Genomic DNA, 18,823 nt, shown 5'->3' with positions numbered 1-18,823 from the left:
TGAGATATGGAAATCTACTAGCTAAAGTGTAAATATAGGAAAAAATAAAGATGCTAGGAGGCAAAGGGAAGGCGCTTCAGTTGACCAAGACTGAGCCCTCTGTAGCCACAGAGGATGCATTCATTCTCATGTGTCTCTGAGTCTTCACCTCTCAGACCCGTGTGAACCCACACACCAATGACAGTTACTTCTGACATGTGACCAAACCCCAGAGATGCTTGCACGTTTATACTTAGTGCAGCACTATTCACAATAGCCAACATATAGCATCAACCCCAGTGTCCATCAATGGATCAATGGATAAAGAGACTGTCCTGTACATACAAGATGATTTGATCCAGCTAGAAAGAAGATTGAAATTGGACTGGAGAGATGGCTCAGCGGTTAAGACCATGGGTTTCTCTTTCAGAAGACCCAAGTTCAATGCTCACAGCTGTCTATACTCCAGTTCCAGGGGATCTGATACCCTCACAGAGACATTTCCCTTTTCCTTTCCTTTCCTTTCCTTTCCTTTCCTTTCCTTTCCTTTCCTTTCCTTTCCTTTCCTTTCCTTTCCTTTCCTTTCCTTTCCTTCCCTTCCCTTCCCTTCCCTTCCCTTCCCTTCCCTTCCCTTCCCTTCCCTTCCCTTCCCTTCCCTTCCCCCCCTCTTGTTTTGCAAGACTGGGTTTCTCTATGTATCTTTGGTTGGAACTCATTCGGTCTTTTAGGCTAGCCTTGAACTCACAGAGATCTACCTGCCCTTGCCTCCTGAGTGCTGGAATTACCGGCATGTGCCATCACTGCCCAGATCACACAGACATTCTTGAAAATAAAACCATCATAGAAATGGAGGACAAATTAGTGTTTGCTATGGGAAATGGTAGGATTGGACAGGGTATATAACTACAACCAGTTGCCACTACAATTTCTTGGTGTTGATACAATGATTCTGTCTTGGCTATTCTTGGTGTTGATACAATGATTCTGTCTTGGCTATAATGGTGTTTACAGAAATTTGTGAGTGATGCATTCACACAGATCTCTGCATATGTGTGTGTGTGTGTATATATATATATATATATATATATATATATATATATATATATATATAACAAGTGGTACATCAAAACTTGAAAGTAGAATGTTAAGTCTTTAGATTACACCAATAATATCCTAGTATTGATGTTAATCTATTTGTAAGACATCCCCTTGGGGGAAAATAGGTGAAGGGTACACTGTACCTGAGTACATTTTTTGTGCAACTTCCTGTGAGTCTGTAATCATTCAAAGAGGAAAGCCAAGAAAAATTTCTTATCACTGTTTCTTTGTGTGGTGTGTTCAGCATGTCACTTGGATTACTTTAAGGACCCAGAAATTAGCTCAGCAAGAACACAGTCTTGTCAATGACTAACCAAGTATTAAATGTTGCCAAGTCAGATCTCATTTCCTAACAACCATTTATGGTAAGTACTCTCAGCTCAACCCCTGGACCATACAATATTTGTATCCTTTTATTAAACATTTTTATGTCCAAATGTTTTATAACTTTTTGCTTAGTTATTTTTGAGACAGGTTCTCATATATACCAAGTGTAATGGTCTGTCCTGTCCCTTCAAGAAACAAGCCCTGCCCACTTCCTCCCCCATCCACTGAGGCAAGCAGATCTTCCTTCTGCTTCCAGCCTGAGTCCTTTCCTTTTCCATCTCTCTCCCAAAGAGGCAGCTTCTGCCTCTCTCCCTTCTCCCCTTCTCCCCTCTCTTTCTGCCTCTCTCTCTGCCCTTTTCCCTTTCCCCTCCATAACCCACTTAATAAATACCCACTTTCTCTGCATGGTGTGCCTAATAGGTCTCTGTCTCTCACCTGTCATATGGCTCCCTGTCTGGGATGGGCTGCCTTCATGGCCTGCCATGGTCTCATGGCCTGCTGCCCACTGCTGCCACTCAGGGTCCTGCAGCATTTTACTTTTACCATAACATTGGTCCTTGTGACTCAGCCAGGCTCTTTCCACCTTTCCTCCTGCCCACGGGTGGGCTGGCTGAGGAAACATGGAACCCTGGGCTCAGGAACCAGGTTTCTTTACAACAGCTCTGTGTTCTATCTGCCTGAATGCCGACCTCTACACACACCAGCAGCTTCAGTGGTGAGTTTCCCCCTTCCAGTTAGCCAACTACAGCCTTCACTGATATGGTTGAGCCCACCGCTAACAGTCATCTCTGGTTGCTTCCCATAGCTAAAAATGTGATTGGGCAACCCAGGGTTAGTCCACCCGTGTTAGCACTGCACATGCTGAGCAGTGTGGTTGTCTTTGAGCCCAGGATCCCTCAGATTTTCCTTTTTCTTTTCTTTTCTTTTTTTTTTTTTTGGACTACTTATCAGTGGTCCCTGCTGTGAGAGACCACTCAGAGCAGCCTCTATCTTCTGGTTTCCAAGTCACCCAGACTGGAGCCAGTCAGGCTTTACTCCCTCCCCCTCCCCCTACACCTGTATAGAGGAGACATCCTTCTATAGGCCCTGTGGTGTTTGTTCACTGTTTTCATGTTTTCAGCTATGGTATAAACCCTCAAACTATCAGCCACCCACCTATAAATGCTCTACTGGTGTGCCACCAGCTCTGCTTTTCCTCAAACTATCCCTGCCACCACTACTGCTGATCCCACAGAAACGACAAGATTAGTTGGATCCGTGAGGCAACTGTTTTCAATTCCAGCCTTTGCTCCCTGCCTTGGCTTGTTGTGTGGCAGCTCAGCAACAGGGCGGATCATGCCTCTAGGTCTCTCGTTATTATGTTTAAATTTCCCACAGTTCAAAAAAAAAACTTCTCCATCCAACATGTGACTGCCGCCATTTTGACTGAGGTTAGGAGATCTTACTGTCATCTTAACTGAGGTCAGGTGACTTCACTGCCATCTTAACTGATACCCAGGTCAGGTGACCAAGTCCTGTCATCTTTACTGAGGTATTCCCTGCCTGGTTCCCGGTGCTGGCTCCGTTACAAGTGTGTTTTGCACAGTGAATGACTTTGGTAGGGCCAAATTCCTGTTCACTCTGTGTGTGTATGTAACTTAAATACGCCTGTGTTTACTGTTAAATGTTATAATTGTCTGTTCATTGTATCTCATTCCAGACTACAAAGCAATAAGTCTCGTGTCTTAAATTGGTATGTACTTTTAAGTCTCTTAATCCAACCCTGCTTTACCTGTTAAGTTGACAGCCAGTACATTCAAGCTCAGACTCAGCTCTCCAGGCAGAAACTATACTGTAGTTATAACTCACATATACCCAGTAAACAGCCCTCAACTGCTCAGAGAGCTGGGGAATATGACATTTAAGTATTTAATTATTAAAAGACTTTCCATAACAAAAAGAGACAGGTTGGCTCCTAACAGCAGCACTCTGCTTCCTTCAAAGAAGTCAGAAGACAAATGGGTACAGAACAACGTCCATCTGCAATTTGCTTCAACTGCCAAGAACTGACCACCGGGAAAAACTGCCTTTCATCTAAACTGAAGATCTCCAGACAATGGACAGGATCACTGGAATTGCCAGCCTAGCTGCTCAGGTCAAGGTAGGCTGTCTTCCTACAGATGTCTTAGCTTTCAGGATCTTCTGGAGCCTGGCAGGTCCTCCGCTAAACAGCAAAAGGCAAATATGACCTTTAGCGACCATGAAGACCCTGAGGAGTAGCTCTAGGTGCCAACCAAGTAAGTTCTCTGTTGTTTTTAATCAATGACTCAAGTAAAATTTCATCCTTTTCAAAGATCTGATGCAATTTGACAGCTGAGACAGGTTTTGTCAGTTTAAAAGGACAACCTCACCAAACAAATTTCAGTAAAACACAATACAAGTTATTAAGGTGTGTACCTGCAAGTTATAAAGGTGTGAGGACAAATACAAGTTATCAAATTTCTCTTTCACGCTGCCTTCCATAGTCTTAATAATACCTTTCATTGTGCAAAAATATCTGTCACAGTCATTCTGACATAAATATCCTACTGCATATGTCTAAATATCCAATGCATATGTCTAAAACTTATATTTTCACAAACCCAAAGAGTTCTTGTGAGTTCCAGGGAATTTTTTTCCTAAACTTAATGTTGTCCTCTGTTTCTGCCAATACCTGAAACAGGAGTAAGAGACACCAGACATTTCCATAACACAAACACCAGACAGGAGTAAAGATACCAGATATGCCAGGATGTGGCCAGCACCCAGCTTTCTCAGGTTCTCCCCCTCTGCAAGATGATGCCCACAGATAAGCAGTAAGTAGTCTTGAGGACCCGGTGCCCCAGTGCCTTTAACCTGTTGTGCCTAACCTCCTGCTTTTTTTTATAATAAAAAAGAGATAGAAATGTAATGGTCTGTCCTGTCCCTTTAAGAGACAAACCCCGCCCACTCCCTCCCCCATCTGCTGAGGCAAGCAGATCTTTCTTCTGCTTCCAGTCTGACTCCTTTTCTTTTCTGTCTCTCTACTGAAAAAGCAGCTTCTGCCTCTCTCCCTTCTCCCCACTTCTCCCCTTTCCCACTCTGTGTATGTATTTCTCTTTCTCTCTGCTCTTCTCCCTTCTCCCCTTCTCCCTTTCCATTTCCCCTCCATAACCCACTAAATGAATACCCACTTTCTCTGCATGGTGTGCCTCATAGGTCTCTGGCTCTCACTTGCTACGCAGCTCCCTGTCTGGGACTGGCTGCCTTCGTAGGCCACTGTGGTCCCGGGATTTGCTGCCCACTGAAGCCACTCAGGGAATGGTGCCACTTTACTTTTACCATAACACCAAGCTGGCCTCAAAGTAGCTATGGAGCCAAGGATAACCCGGAACTCTAGCTTCTCCTTCTTCCCAAACACTGGGATTACAGGCATGTGCTACCACATACAACTCACTGCTTTTTAAAAGAATGTTTTTAGTTAGCATAGAAAGTACATCTTTAACATTTTGAAAATCTACCTGAAAAGTTGCTTGGTGTGATGTTCCCCAAAATCTATTAAACCTAATATACCTTAGATATAGATATTAAGAATTTAATTAGCTCCATACTCCAATTCTTTTAATATTTATTTTATATGTATAGGTATTTTGCTTGCATGTACACTGTGTTTGTAACATGCATTACATATGTAAGCCAGAAGACATGTCAGATCTGCTGGGGCTGGAATTATGGACAGTTGTAAACTGCCATATGGGTTCTGGGAATAAACCTGGGCTCTCTAAAAGAAGAGCTAGTGCTCTTAACCACTGGACCATCTCTCTAGCTCCTACACTCCAATGTAAAACTATAATGGGGCTATGTTCCTACAGAGCCGTGAAAGATGAAATTTGGTGTATACTTCTAAAGTAAACACTACTGATCAACAAGCTACACTGACCCCAGAAGCTCACTTTCTCCTGTTTTCCAGCCAGCACATGGGAAACAATAAAAAAATTCAATGCTAAGCTCATAAATTTCTTGACCTAGAATCTGGGGAGCATGAAAACATTTGGCATACTGTCTGAAATTAATATAGACCCTCTGGTTGTACATAGGTTTAAATTATTAGAAATCTAGCTTGAATGATAACAGCATGCAAACCATTACTAAAAGACAGAGCAACTAGTGCAAAAAAATCAAAGAGGTTTCTATATGTCATTGTTTTGAGAAGCACATGTTAAAGGGTTGGTTTTAATACATGGCATTGACATATGACATCATTCCTGAATATTCAATAAAATCACAAATTGGCTTTCACTTTCTAAAATAGATTTTTTTCTTTTAAAATCAATCCAATTCCAATGAGCTGGCCTACTCATAGCCTTAGTGCCATCAAAAAGAAACTGCCTTCTGGGTATGCTGCAGTTGTGTGGCCTGGATTGCAGGCTTTTGGCCTTGCTGAAGTTCTCCTGCCGTAGCAGAATAACTCAGGAAGGCAGGCTTAGTGTTCTAACCATATTATTTCCAACCTTTGAAGCTAGGAAGGGGAGGGGTAAGAATCAACTTCCTGCTGTTTTTAAAGTTTTAGAACAGAAGGCTTAACCAACTGAATTTGGTGCTCCATCTTTCTCTGTGGTCTTCTGTCTCTTTCAGGTCAAGTCAAGAGCCACAGTCATGCCAAGTAGATCTCACCGCCCCCATACATGTCCCACTTCTAAGTTTTGACCTGCCTTTCTTCCTTTCAAATTTTCTGGTCTTGCCTGCAGAGTATGGGTTCTGTGCTGAAGACTGATGTGTCTTTTCCTGTTCCTCTTCACCTGCTCATGCCAGGTGAGGAACCATGGAGACTGACCACCTAAAGCTATTTAACAGATGCTCAAAGTGAGAGCTGGCACTTAACACTTGGACTGAGAGCAGAGATTTCCGGGTATTCAGCAAGTTCCATCCTCAGGGCTATGTTACTACTTCCCAGCTTATTGTCACAGCCTTCCTCCAGGACCACTTCCAGAGCAAATGGGTTGGCAAGTGTGGTAGTCTCCATTTCAATGGACAGGAGTTCTGGTGGAGGCTTCCCTTAACTACTCCATTGAGAACCACACTGTGAATGGCACTAACATCTGAGGCTTATCTGATAGCCCAGGTTAAGCTTTCTTCATCTTCCTGCTTGCACTTCAAATCAGTGAAATACTGAGCCAAGGAAAAAGGAAATGACTGATAATGTTGACAATAGAGCCATTAAATTGTTTTGTTGTAAGGGACTTGCTTAGAGGCAAGGATAAGATAATTCTCAAAATGCCAGCAATGTGGGGCGTCAGCATATCTTCAGCCTGACTCTGAAACAAAGTATAATTAGAAATGGTCAGTTTGTTGATAGAAACACACACACACACACACACACACACACACACACACACACACACACACGGGGGGGGGGGGAGAGAGAGAGAGAGAGAGAGAGAGAGAGAGAGAGAGAGAGAGAGAGAGAGAGAGAGCGCTCCCAGAAATGGACATCAAGCAACATAAATGTCAAACATCTAGACTTCCAGTCTGAAAGTGGCAGGGACTAAAGACTGCTGGTTAATGTCTGCACTAGTTCTCCACCGTCTCAGACTTATTTAATTTGAAACAACTTTCAGGTCAAAAAATGGGTTGAGTCAGAAATCAAAGCAGAAAACCATTACCTAGGGAGTGTATGTGGAGGGTGGGGGAAAAGAGGGACCTAGGTAGCCCCAGAGAATGGCTGAGAAGATCTTGGTCTGTCTATCCCTGCTATCTAGGCATCATGGGAGGAATTAAGAGTTAAACTTCAATTGCTTGATCACTCAAGTCCTGGGATTGACCAAGGCCAAAATTAAATGCCCATTATATCTCCTCCAATGGAGTAGAATGAAATAATACCATTTTTCAATCTTATTATAATCTCTGCTGTTAAGTTGGGAGCATAGACCCCAGTCCCTCGTATCTATCCTAGCCCCCAGGCCTGAGAGTTGTATTGGTCTGGACTCCAAATCCCAGCATGCTAGGTCCTAACATCTGGAGGCCCCACTGGGTAGGGCAGCCCTTTCCTTGTGGCCCTAGGCCCAGTGTCAAAGCTCCCTAGTCCAAAATCTGCACTCTCCACACCACGCTAACTGCTGCGTCTCGGTGAGTCCCTTTTTCTTGTCTATCCTATAGGGTTTGGGGGGAAGCCATTTCTACTTATTTTTGTCAATTATTGGACTCTTGTTAAAGCCGTGAGCTCACGCCAAGAGTTTGATTCCAGGAGCAGCCAGACTGGCAAGATCAGGCTTGGCTGAGATGGACTTTGTTTGCTTTAGGGACGCCTAGCATTCAATTTCCATGGCCCCGTTAGGCCTAAGAGCTACTTTAGAGGACGCGCTGTAATAGACTTAGGCCACTTGGTTGGGCACAGACTTTAAAATGGGCACTTGCAGTTCAAAGCCAGATCCACTGTCTCCCCTGGGACACCTCTTACAAAATCTTTTTAAATTGAGACTGTCCGATACCATCTGTCCCAAATGGCTAATTTCCCTATGCACTAAGATTTGGCCTCCCTTCTCCCCATTGCCCTTACTCGCCTCAGGGCCACCCCCACATTCCCCTATGGGCCTGAGCCCCTTTGAGCTGATTTATGCTAGGCCCTTTCTCCTTAACCATCACCTTCCAGTTCAAACTCCTCCACTGGCAGGGTACCTACCCTACCTCTCCCTTTTAAGGTCCCTTCTCCATTCACACGCTGACAGTTGTCTCCCTGCCCCCACACCAGTGGACCCTAGTGCCCCTGAACCTGCCCTGCTCTCCCCAGAGGACAGAGTACTCCTCAAACAGTTAAATCCTAAGTCTCTTGAACCTCGATGGACAGGACCTCACACGGTAATCCTCACCACCCCCTCGGCTGCCAAGCTCCTGGGACACCCATGCTGGCACCATCTCTCTAGGCTCAAGCGGGCACCTACTCAGGACTCTTGGTCTGTCCAGCAGACAGGACCGTCCACCCTCCGGTTTTCCAGGACGCCACAATGAAGGGCCTACCTACTCCTCATTCTGGCATGCTCATCTTCCATAATAACAATATGTTTTTCCTAGACATATGCCTTCTCATCTCCCCCAAGGAACAGATGTCATACCTCTGGGATGACAGTACATGGGATGCCTTTCCAGCCACACCTCTTGCTGAGCGTGGACCCACCAACACCCAGCTCTCCCCTTCTCCACATTGCCCTATACCCGCAGGAAGTAGCCAGACTTTAGTCAATGCCCCCTTTCCCTAGAGAGCCTATAATTATCGCTTTGATTTCCTGTTATCCCTATATCTAAAACGTCTGGAATGTTAACTTGGGAGCATAGACCCCAGCCCCTCGCATCTATCCTAGCCCCTAGGCCTGAGAAGCTGTATTGGTCTGGACTTCAAATCCCAGCATGCCAGGTCCTGGGGGGGGGGGCTCAGACCACTCCCACAGGGTATTTAAGTGAACTCCCAAAAGAGGAACATGTGGTCCCTTTGCCTTCCTCCTGGTGGTCAGTTCGCGGCCTCCAGGTTTCCCTTTGGGGCCACCCGAGAGCGCAGGAATCCCATTAAACCTGGATATTTTTTAATTTGGCTTGTTTTGATTTGGCTTGATTGGGATTTTGCATCGGCAGAGAGCTCATGTTAGGAAAAATTCCTAACACCCACAACTAAAAATTTCCCAAATTTCTAACCTTACTTGAGAACAAATGAATGCACACCAAATGAGTATTAATAAAACTGACATATGTATGTGTACGTGCCTACATGAGTTTATGTGTATCACGCATGTGAACTAGAGTTACAGTGGATTCAAGCTGCCTGGTGTGTGTGTTAGGAACTGAACCTGGATCCTCTGCAGGAGCCATCTTCCTTCAGCCACCAATCCTTCGGTTTTATGTATTTTTGTTTGCCGGGTCTGAACTCAGAGCCTCACATACGCTAAGCAATACTTCAACCAATATGCATCAGTTTTATAACTAAAACTAAAAAACATCAAAAACAATACAAGTGAGAAACAGCTGAGCTTGCCTGTTTGACAGAGTTTTCCTTTTGTTGAAGAGTTTTCAGGGAAATTATTTCCATTGGCATGGTGGTTGCTTATTCTTGAACAAATTGCTCTCTCAACTGAAGTAAAGGAATCGAGCAAATATTTTATAATATGTACTCAAATGTTCACCAGCCACCACTAAGGATGAGAAGGCTGAGGGCATAAGTCTGGGAAGTGACCAGAGTTTAGACCTATTCAGGGAACCATTTGGTTTCCACACCAGTGTGAACTAAAGTTGCCAGGGAAAAAGCAGCACTTGTGTGCTACATGCTCTGTAAGGCTGCTTAACTGATCAGAACAACTTGTGTTGTGGAGGGCCAGAAATTTATACAGCCAGAAGCAAATTATCTTGCTATCTTTACTTTCCTTAATAGCCACTCACTGGTGTTTGAATGTTAATCCATAGTGTGATCATTAGGTAACAGTGTTTTAGGATGGACAAAGAGACCTTTAGCTTCCAGCAACTCAGATGCTAAGAATGTTATCAGAGAGCATTTGCGACCTATAGCAGATTTCTCCCCTTTGCTGTAACTTACCTACTCAATATTTCCATCAATGGATCTTGAAAGTGCTTTGATTTGTATTTTGTTCTTGCGGTTCTGTTACCGTAAAAACTTCATCAAACTGCTATCATACTAGTACTTGTGGTCAGCCTGGATCTATGCTCTGGTACCATGATCACATATATTTAGCTCCAAAAGTTTCCTTTGAGGCAAATGCTATGCTTTGGGACTGGCAGATTTTGGCATCCAATCTGATTAGATTTTATCTAAATACTAAATTTTTCTGTTTTCCCATTGGGTTGAAGTTTTCCCTCACAAATAGCACTGCCTTAACAGTAGAAAAAATTCTATTAAAAATTACTTGTACCTGTGACATTCCTGCTACATTTCATAGTATTTGTAGAACCAATTTTAATGGGTAATATTTAACTTTATCTATAAAATTTGGCCTGTAATACAATTTCCATTGCGCATATAGTCATCTAGATTGATGATTAAATGAACAAATGGCACTAGTGCTCAAAACTGAATAAAGCTTTTGGATTTCTTAGCCAAACACATTCCGATTAGTTTTTCTATATCTAAAACCTACTGTTTTCGGAAAACATTCATTATCACCTAACGTTCTGGTTAGTTTTTTTCTGTTAACTTCACACAAGCTAGAGTCTGGGAAGAAAGAACTTCAATTAAAAAAGCGCTTCCATCAGATTGCTGTCCTAGCACCTTGACACCCCAGCTGTAAGGTAATACTTCACAGAAAAGGCTTCAAATCTATAGGTAAAAATATGTCACCTCCATGCCCATTTTGGGACATGATTCTAGGCAGAAGTGATTGTCCTGTTCATCTCCTGGGAGATCTGTTGACCCAGCATGCAACGAGTGCTCAGGTTGAACTGTAGTGGTTCTCTTTCCTAGCCTCTACCCTCTGTACTTCAAAATATTCACCACTGGCTAGCATTCTGATTTATTCTCCGCCTCTAGCAGCATGGTCTTTATCATAAGGAAGGCCAGCTGCAGAAATATCAGTGTGGCTGTTGACTTTATGCCTGTCCGGAAAGGGGAAGGGAGCAGAGCTGAAGGGTTCTAATTCTCATGGAAACATCACTGAGCTCTGCAACTTTTTTCCAACTAAAACGGCTTCCTGTTCAGCTTCCAAACAATCCTCCACTTCCCAGTGTTCTTGAACTTTGGGCAGAACTGTTTCTTAGTCTCTACGAATCTTACTCTATACTGCACTCAAGCAGAGACACTTATTCAGTTAGGGTTAGTTCCTTCAGTTCCAATCGGAACCAAGAGGGTGGGAAGCCAGAAGACAGGAGAGACTGAGCTTTACTTGGGAGCCACCACATTGGACCAGAATGTCAGACACACATCTCAAGGTCAGAGAGTGTCTAGTTTCATTCCCTCTGGACTGCTCATGCTGGGAGCAGGCTAAGAAGAGGCAAATTTAAAGAATTCTAAATAAGCTGCTTGTGTTTTTAGAAAGAATCACTTCCAATTATTTATTTTGAATTTGTATTCATGAGAGAAAACCTCAGCCAAAACTAAAAGCAAACTTTTAGAGAATGATCGGAATGCAAGGAGCTGGGAGTTTGCCTAGCTTTGGGCAAGGCCCTGGGTTCCATTCCCAGCACGTGGGGAGGGGTGTAGAATGAGGATTCCCAAAGGATGCTCATTAAGTGCCTATTCTGTGCACTGTGTTCCCTGCTAAACATATGTTTCTCCTCATCTCAGCTCCGTATTTCGGGGTGATTAAACAAGCTCACACTATTTTTAAAAACTAGTTTTATTAAACTAGTATCTGTCACACGTATAGAAATCATGGAAGCATGCGGTAAGAAAAAGAGTATGAAAACCCACCAGTCTCCATTCCTAGAATCAACTAATATACTTCTTGTTATGTTTTATACAAATTTAAATAAAATATATTGGCATCTTAATACATAAGTAAGACTAAACTATTGTCCTGTACTTTCCCACCACATTTATTGTTTTGGTGATTTTTCTATGTTTTTTGTTTTTCTGTGACTATATTTTATTGTAGAAATGTATTATTGCATATTCACCTACTTCCTGATGCCACACTGTAGGTAGGACATTTAAATTGTTCTAGGTTTGGTTTTTGCTTGTTTGTTTGTTTGCTATTTTTCATTGCTTGATGACTGAGCCACATCCTCAGTTAATGACCTCTTATACTTAAGAAAGTACCAACCTAGGACCCAGGTCCCAAAGCCTGGGTTCCTGTGTTCTAATGTCAAAACTGACTTCATATAAGTCAATAAATGACTGTTGGTACTTTGGGCTTACACATCACTTTTCAGGAATAGTTTTCTCTCAGTTCTCACTCACCAGACTTGAAGAGTATTACCATTTTCTAAACAAACACCAAACCCACCATCAGCTGAGGGAACTTGCCAAAGAAGACAGTCCCAGAAGGAACTCAGAGAATGTCCGAATCAAAAATAAGCACAAATCTCACTTACAAGGGATAGTAATGATTTGGACATGGGTACATTTTAGAAAACTGTGCTACTGAAGCCCTGTGATTTCTATCTACCTATTATTGGTATGAACACACAATCATAACCTATCTATGTGCTTGCATATGCACACAAATATACACACCATCATCACCATTTCAAACCATCATCTTAATGGCCTTCGGCTCAAACACAGTACACAGCTTAATTTGCTACTGAAAGTCAGAACCGATAAAGGTTCTATATAGAAGCAGTGTTTTTAAATGCCTGTTATTCAGTAGTCCGGGTTTAAACCAAGTATAGACATTTCAGTGATAATTAATACATAATCTTGCATAGAACTTTGGGGTTCAGTTCACTGATTTAAATGTAATGAGTTCCAAAATGGTGGTGGCTGGTCATTTCTTTTGTTTAGAATGATTTCCTGGGAAAGTTTCCTAATTGTTAGGACTTAAACTACAGGACACCTGTCTCTGTCTCTAGCTTCTTTCAATGGTAGCATATATCTTATCAAGAACAAAGACCTAAAGATTTAGGGCCTTGTGGTAGAATGTATGTTCGGCATGCTTAAGGCTCTGGTCTATCATCGGTATGTGTATGTATGCACAGACACGCACATCACATGCACACATAGATGCACACATATAGGGGCAGTATGAATGGAGTCTTGTGTGCTGGCTAGTTTATGCCAACTTGACACAAGCTGGAGTTATCTGAAAGGAAGGTAACCTCAATTGAGAAAAATGCTTCTGTCTGTAAGGCATTTTCTTAATTAGTGATTGATGGGGGAGGGCCCACTTCATTGTGGGTGGTACCATCCCTGGGGTGGTGGTCTTGGGTTCTATAAAGAAACAAGCTGAACAAACCTCATAGTAACAAACCATGTAGAGCAAAACAGTAAGCAGCACCCCTCCATGGCTTCTATACCAACTCCTGCCCCCAGGACCTGTCCTGTTTGAGTTTCTGTTCTGACTTCCTTCAGTGATAAACAGAAATGCTAAAGTATAAGCCAAATAAACTGCTTCCTCCCCCAACTTGCTTTAGATTCTGGTGTTTCATTGCTGCAATATCTTGTATCCTACCAAGGACAGAGGGCAAAGAGGGACACGCTGGAAGGGCAGAACAGCACAGCAATCTGCACAGAACAGGAGTAGATAGTGTTTCTGCAATGGTGGATTCTGAGATGTGAATCGAAAGACAACCAAACATCTGAAGATATGCAGCTGCTAAAAAGCCCCGCATAGAATTTCCCTTCCCATAATAACATCTTTATCTGCAAAGAACTTTGTATTTTTAAGTTCTTTCACATAAAACACTGTGGCAGAGTTTGCTGCTTATTAAGTGCCCTTGAGTTCTCATTCTGATCTTGGCCTCACGCCAGTGGCCTAGCCCAGGAAATGAATCTTTGGTCCAAGCCAAGTGGTTTGCGGTTTGGCTGTATAGTAGTTGCCTTGGGAGCTTTGGAAACCCCGATGCTTGGGTCTGGAGACCCCACCATAGACTGAATGGATCAGATTTCCTGTGTCTGGAGTGAAGCTCAATGATAGAGCACCTGCTTATAACATACGCTGGACTATGGGTTCTATCTCCAACACCAAGATCTACCTCACAAACATCTCAGAGTTGGGGTCCCAGGCATGGGCATTTTCCTCAAAGTTCCTCGGCTGAATATAGAGTAATGGCTTTCTCCTGCCCATATGGTTTTCCTTTCTCAGATTCCAGTTACCTACTGTCAACCACAGTGAAGATATAGAAATAGAAAATCGCAGAAATCATTTCTAAGCTTTACTACACTGCTCTGAGTATCAGGATGAACTGTTCTATCTGAGATGCAAACCATCCTTTATCTAGAATATTCACACTGATCCACAGTGTATACCCCATCTGTGTCATGACAGTCCAGAAGCAATACACTGATAGAACTTTTATTATAATTAATTATTATAATCATTCCATTTTATTATTGCTGTTAATATTTTAATGTGCCTAATTTATAGATTAAATTTTCTCATAGGTATGCATGAATAAGGAAGATCATGGTACATATAAGGTGCAGTATTAGCAAAGGGTTCTAGAAACATACTCACCGAAGAAGTCAAGTGGAATTTTCACCCAGGACTGAGAAGTGCTGAGAAGAGCCACTCAAGAGACTTCCGTTCTTTTATGCTAATTATTGGCCTAGGCCAGACCATGTGAGTTAGCTCTAGCCAGTGAGTAGTAGGTCTAGTAAGTGGTGGGTTCTGAGAAAGACTGTTTTACCAGATTACCTTCCTAGGAGCCAGGAATACAAGCATTTTAATAAATTCACACATTGATATAAGTGTCCAATGTAGGAAAAGGAGCTCAGTCACCAAAGTCTACAAGAGGCTAAAACTTCTACCCAGATGTGCCTGCAGTCCAGCAGAGAAGCACCATCAACCTTCCAAAAGCAGCAGCAGCAGCAGCAGCATCTCCACCCACAGTCACTGTCACCCACACAGACTTGCACTCCCGAGAGGACAGAGTCTTTGGACCCTACCCTCATTTCTAATTCCCGGCCCCAGACATCATTCAGTGTGTCAAAAAAATTGGGGGAGGAGGTGGAAAAAGGTTTTTAGGAGTTTCTCATGTCTTAAAACCACAGAACGCTTCAGCTTTTGCGCACAGGAGGAGTTTCCTGAAGTCTGTGAACGTGAGTTAGGATCCATTACAGTAAATACAGATGATAGGATGTTTTTGTTACGATGTGGGAGTCAAAAACAAACAAACAAAAAAAGATGTGGAGTCTAACGCTTTGTCTGGCTTTTGGGAACCTAGTCTTCAGCTTTAATACAAGGGGAGGTGCTTAGCCTTACTGCAACTTAAAATGCCATGCTTTGTTGCAATCCTTAGGAGGCCTGCCCCTTTTGAACAGAAACAGAGGCATCTTCGATTAGGGGAGGATCAGAAGGGAGGTGGGGGGAGAGAATGGGAGAAGAGGGAGGGGAAACTGCAACCAGGATGTAAAATAAATAATCTAATTTTAAGAAAAAATATGAGAAGTCTCCCTGTGTCTTACCTTCCTTCACTGTAGAAATCAGGAAAGAGCACATACTTCCTAGCAATTATAGAAACTGATTTGATTACTGTGAGAAACAAATTCAGTTAGTCAGTTTCCTGAAACCACTTCCTGAACCCTAGGTCTATTAACCAAAAAGAAAAATCCATCTTCATTAACATCTTCAACCTTTGTCCTTCCATCCCATCCTAGGGGAATACTGAATTGCACTATAAAAGAATAAATGGAAACTTAAGTTACGTCTGGCCTCCGTCCCTTTTCTTCCTCCTCTGGTCTGCACTGTACTGAAGGCAATTCACAGTGTTTGGGGAAATGCATTACCATGCCACTGACTAGATTACTATGGTGAGCATCATGCAGAACAAGCTTTCCCTTGGCCCAATGTTACACAGCATCTGCTAACCCAACACTGGACACATACAGAGCCTGTTTGAAGCCATTTTAGCAAACCAATGTACAGGGAATGAACAACAACAACAACAACAACAAAAGAGGTTTACTTGACAAATTGTTAACTGCCCACCCAAGAGCCCACCTATCAAAACGGTGCAAGGGAGTTGGGGGGAAACCCAGCCCAGCCTTCTTAGAGCACTAGAGGAAGTTGACCAAGGAGCTTTTGTGACCTGATACAAACGGGATATGGTCAGATATCCTGCAAACAGCAGTCACCCTCTAGAGAGAGGGGAAAGGAGAAGAGAGACAGGAAGGGAGAAGGGCATCCACAAGCCAGGGAAAATACTGTCAGTTTTACTTGTTTAAAATAGGCTGGAGTCACACAAATGTGCATAAATCGTCACAAGAGTTGCCTGAAAGTGCTTGCCTGCTGAGTACTCAGGAAGAGAGCTCTGGAGCCTGAGGAGAAGAGAGGCGAAATATCAGGCAGAAAAATTAAGATTAAGTAGGGGAAGAATCCACACTTTTCCGTGACACCTTGTTTCTGGTTTTGGTTTCCCCCTCTGGCAGCAGACACCATGGCAAAAGGCTGCCCCACCGGCCAAACAGCCACCAGTTTCAGAACCATCAGTCTCAAAAGGGTTCTCTAAATCCTATGCTCCACTCTTCCAGTCAGTTCCCAGTCTCAAGTTGCATTAGGATGCTTTAGGCTTCTCTACTGCCTTTGGACCTCTGACGCCTCATAAGTGGGTATGAGAGAGCAGAGAGCTCTGGATGCTGCTTGAGCTCCATTTACACATCTCTCATCTCTAGGTCCTCCTCTGAGAAGGGAGGTGGCTAAGCAAGTGAACCCATTGAAGCAGGACGTGTTCTGGCAGCAACCCTCTAACTCCCCTTTCCCCACGCTAGTTGTTTCCCCCAACACCATTCCTTACAATCTGCCCTGTCCAGAGCCACCTTACCTGGATCAGCCCTGGGGCAGGGTTTGGGATCAGAATGTTACGTGGCCCAGTTGGCCTTGGTCTCCAGGGATGTCTCCCCTTCCCTGGCGCTATCCACGCCGCCATCGTCTCTGCTGCGAGGGTAGGCCAGCAGTCGCATGGCGGGGGCACAGGCAGCTTCCACCTGACGCACCTGCTCTTGGCTCAGCCGCTCGCGCCAGGCGTACACAGCCTCTCGGGCGTCCCGGGCAGACAAGTGAAAGGGCCGATCTGCGCCATAAGCCGAACCCCTCGTCATGTTGAATGCAAAGGCATCGAGCGTGGCGAGCGTCCGCAGCCCGGAGAAGCGCAGCAGGCGGCGCAGCTGGGCTTGGGGCTGCCACACCAGGTCCTCGTAGCGCAGCTTCAGGTAGCGACGCCTGAGCCAGGTGGGCGCACCGCGTGCGAATAGCAGGTCGCGCAGCCAGGCCTCGCAGATCACCTCGAGTGCGCTGGTTAGGAAGAAATCGGCTCGCGGAGCGGGGGGCAGCGCACGAGCCTGGGCTCCGGGACGTGCACCCACGCCGTGCGCCAGAAGCACCCGGTGGAAGCGGTCGCCCCTCTGGCGTGTGCGCAGCACCTGGATGCTCTCGCGCAGCAGCCCGTGCCTAGACTTGAGACGTGAGTTGTGCACTGCCCGCGGGTCACGGAAGAGTTGCACCACCTTCAGGTTGAGGCCTGGGTCACGTAGCAGGGGCACCAACACGCCCAGGTCGAGCAGCCGCACGTCCTTGATGACCACCACCGGGTACTTGCGGCACTCGGCCTCCAGGGCGCGGAGCGGGACGGGCGGGCAACTGCTTTCACAGGCTTTGTCCTCGACGAGGCCCACCTCGGAGCGAGCGAGGGGCGCGGCAGGACACAGCGGCGGCGAGCAGATGACCTTGTTGGTGCGCCAGCGGAAGAGCATGGTCGTGGTGAGGTTGGCCGAGTCCGGTGCTCGCGCTGCGGGGTCCCCGGGCTGCGCGTAGAGCCGCAGCACAGAGAAGTCACAGCGGAAGAGGGAGCGCAGCATGTCTCTTAGCGCGCCTTGCAGGCTCTCGGCGTCGCCCGGATACAGCGCCTGCCACAGATGCCACATAGGCTCATACAAGTAGAAAACGTCCGGGTGCTGGTTGAAGAGTTCGCCCAGAAAGGACGAGCCAGTACGCCAGGTGGCATGAACATAGATGTGTTGCTTCTCCTGGGCCACCGCCTCCCCGACGGCGCTAAGGTTGCCTGGGGACCCAGGGTATAGACCCGCGTCTCCTTCGGCCCGGGATCGCACCTCCGCGTTCTGCTCACGCTCTCCAGCCGCCGCCGCCTCCAGGCTCCATACGCCCAAGCTGCGCTGCAGGCCGGGGCAGTTCCTGACGCCCTTGTCCTGCTCGCTGCCACTGTCCAGTACAGAGGGGATGAGCAGTAGCAGAAGCGTGTAGAGCACCAAGAGCAGGGTGAACTTGCAGTACTCTCGGCGCCGCCGCCGCCGGCCCTTCATAGTTCACCGCGCCCCCCTCCCCCCGCTTCGCCCAGGGCAGAGCCGGCGCCTGGTGGCTGTCTCCTCTGCCTCCCAACTGCAGCTCCCGCCTCTTCGGGTCCCTCTGCGCTGGGTGGAGCAGAGCGGCCAGGCAGTGCGTCCACTAAAGGAAACTTGGGAGGCGGTGGTGCCGGCTTGCTCTGTTTGGCTCAACCTCTTGAGAGCACTCATTGGCCGGTTCAGCAGCTGCCCGCCCTGTCCACAGTTCCCGCAACTTCTCCCCGCCCCCTTAGCCTCCCGGCTTCGCTCACTGCCTAGCCAGATTTGGACTAGGCTGCCACAGGCCGGGGACAGTCTCAGGGGTGCATGGAGCCTTATTCCACCTCTCCCAAACTCCTTCAAAACGAAGTTAAGTCTTCGTTAACCAACTGACTTCAGGCGAGGGACGGTCCTGGACGTGAACCCTACCGAGAGAACACCACAGTTTTATTGTTGGTGGTTAGTTAGTTTGTTTTGTTTCCTCTGCCTTGCCAT

At 45.5% G+C, this 18,823-nt stretch overlaps 1 protein-coding gene across 1 annotated transcript in view; it reads right to left on the bottom strand.

Moving 5' to 3' along the window:
• Chst7 (carbohydrate sulfotransferase 7) overlaps positions 1–18,442 on the bottom strand; it is a 39,389-nt gene extending 20,947 nt beyond the window's left edge. The window contains exon 1 of the mRNA XM_075958101.1: positions 16,816–18,442. Coding sequence (XP_075814216.1) covers positions 16,853–18,310 — 1,458 coding nt within the window. The 5' untranslated portion in view covers positions 18,311–18,442 and the 3' untranslated portion in view covers positions 16,816–16,852. The remainder of the gene's footprint in view (positions 1–16,815) is intronic.
• Positions 18,443–18,823: the final 381 nt, after the last annotated feature.

Source organism: Microtus pennsylvanicus, chromosome X (assembly GCF_037038515.1).
Source record: "Microtus pennsylvanicus isolate mMicPen1 chromosome X, mMicPen1.hap1, whole genome shotgun sequence".
Lineage (NCBI taxonomy): Eukaryota > Metazoa > Chordata > Mammalia > Rodentia > Cricetidae > Microtus > Microtus pennsylvanicus.
This window is presented reverse-complemented; position numbering and strand designations above follow the sequence as displayed.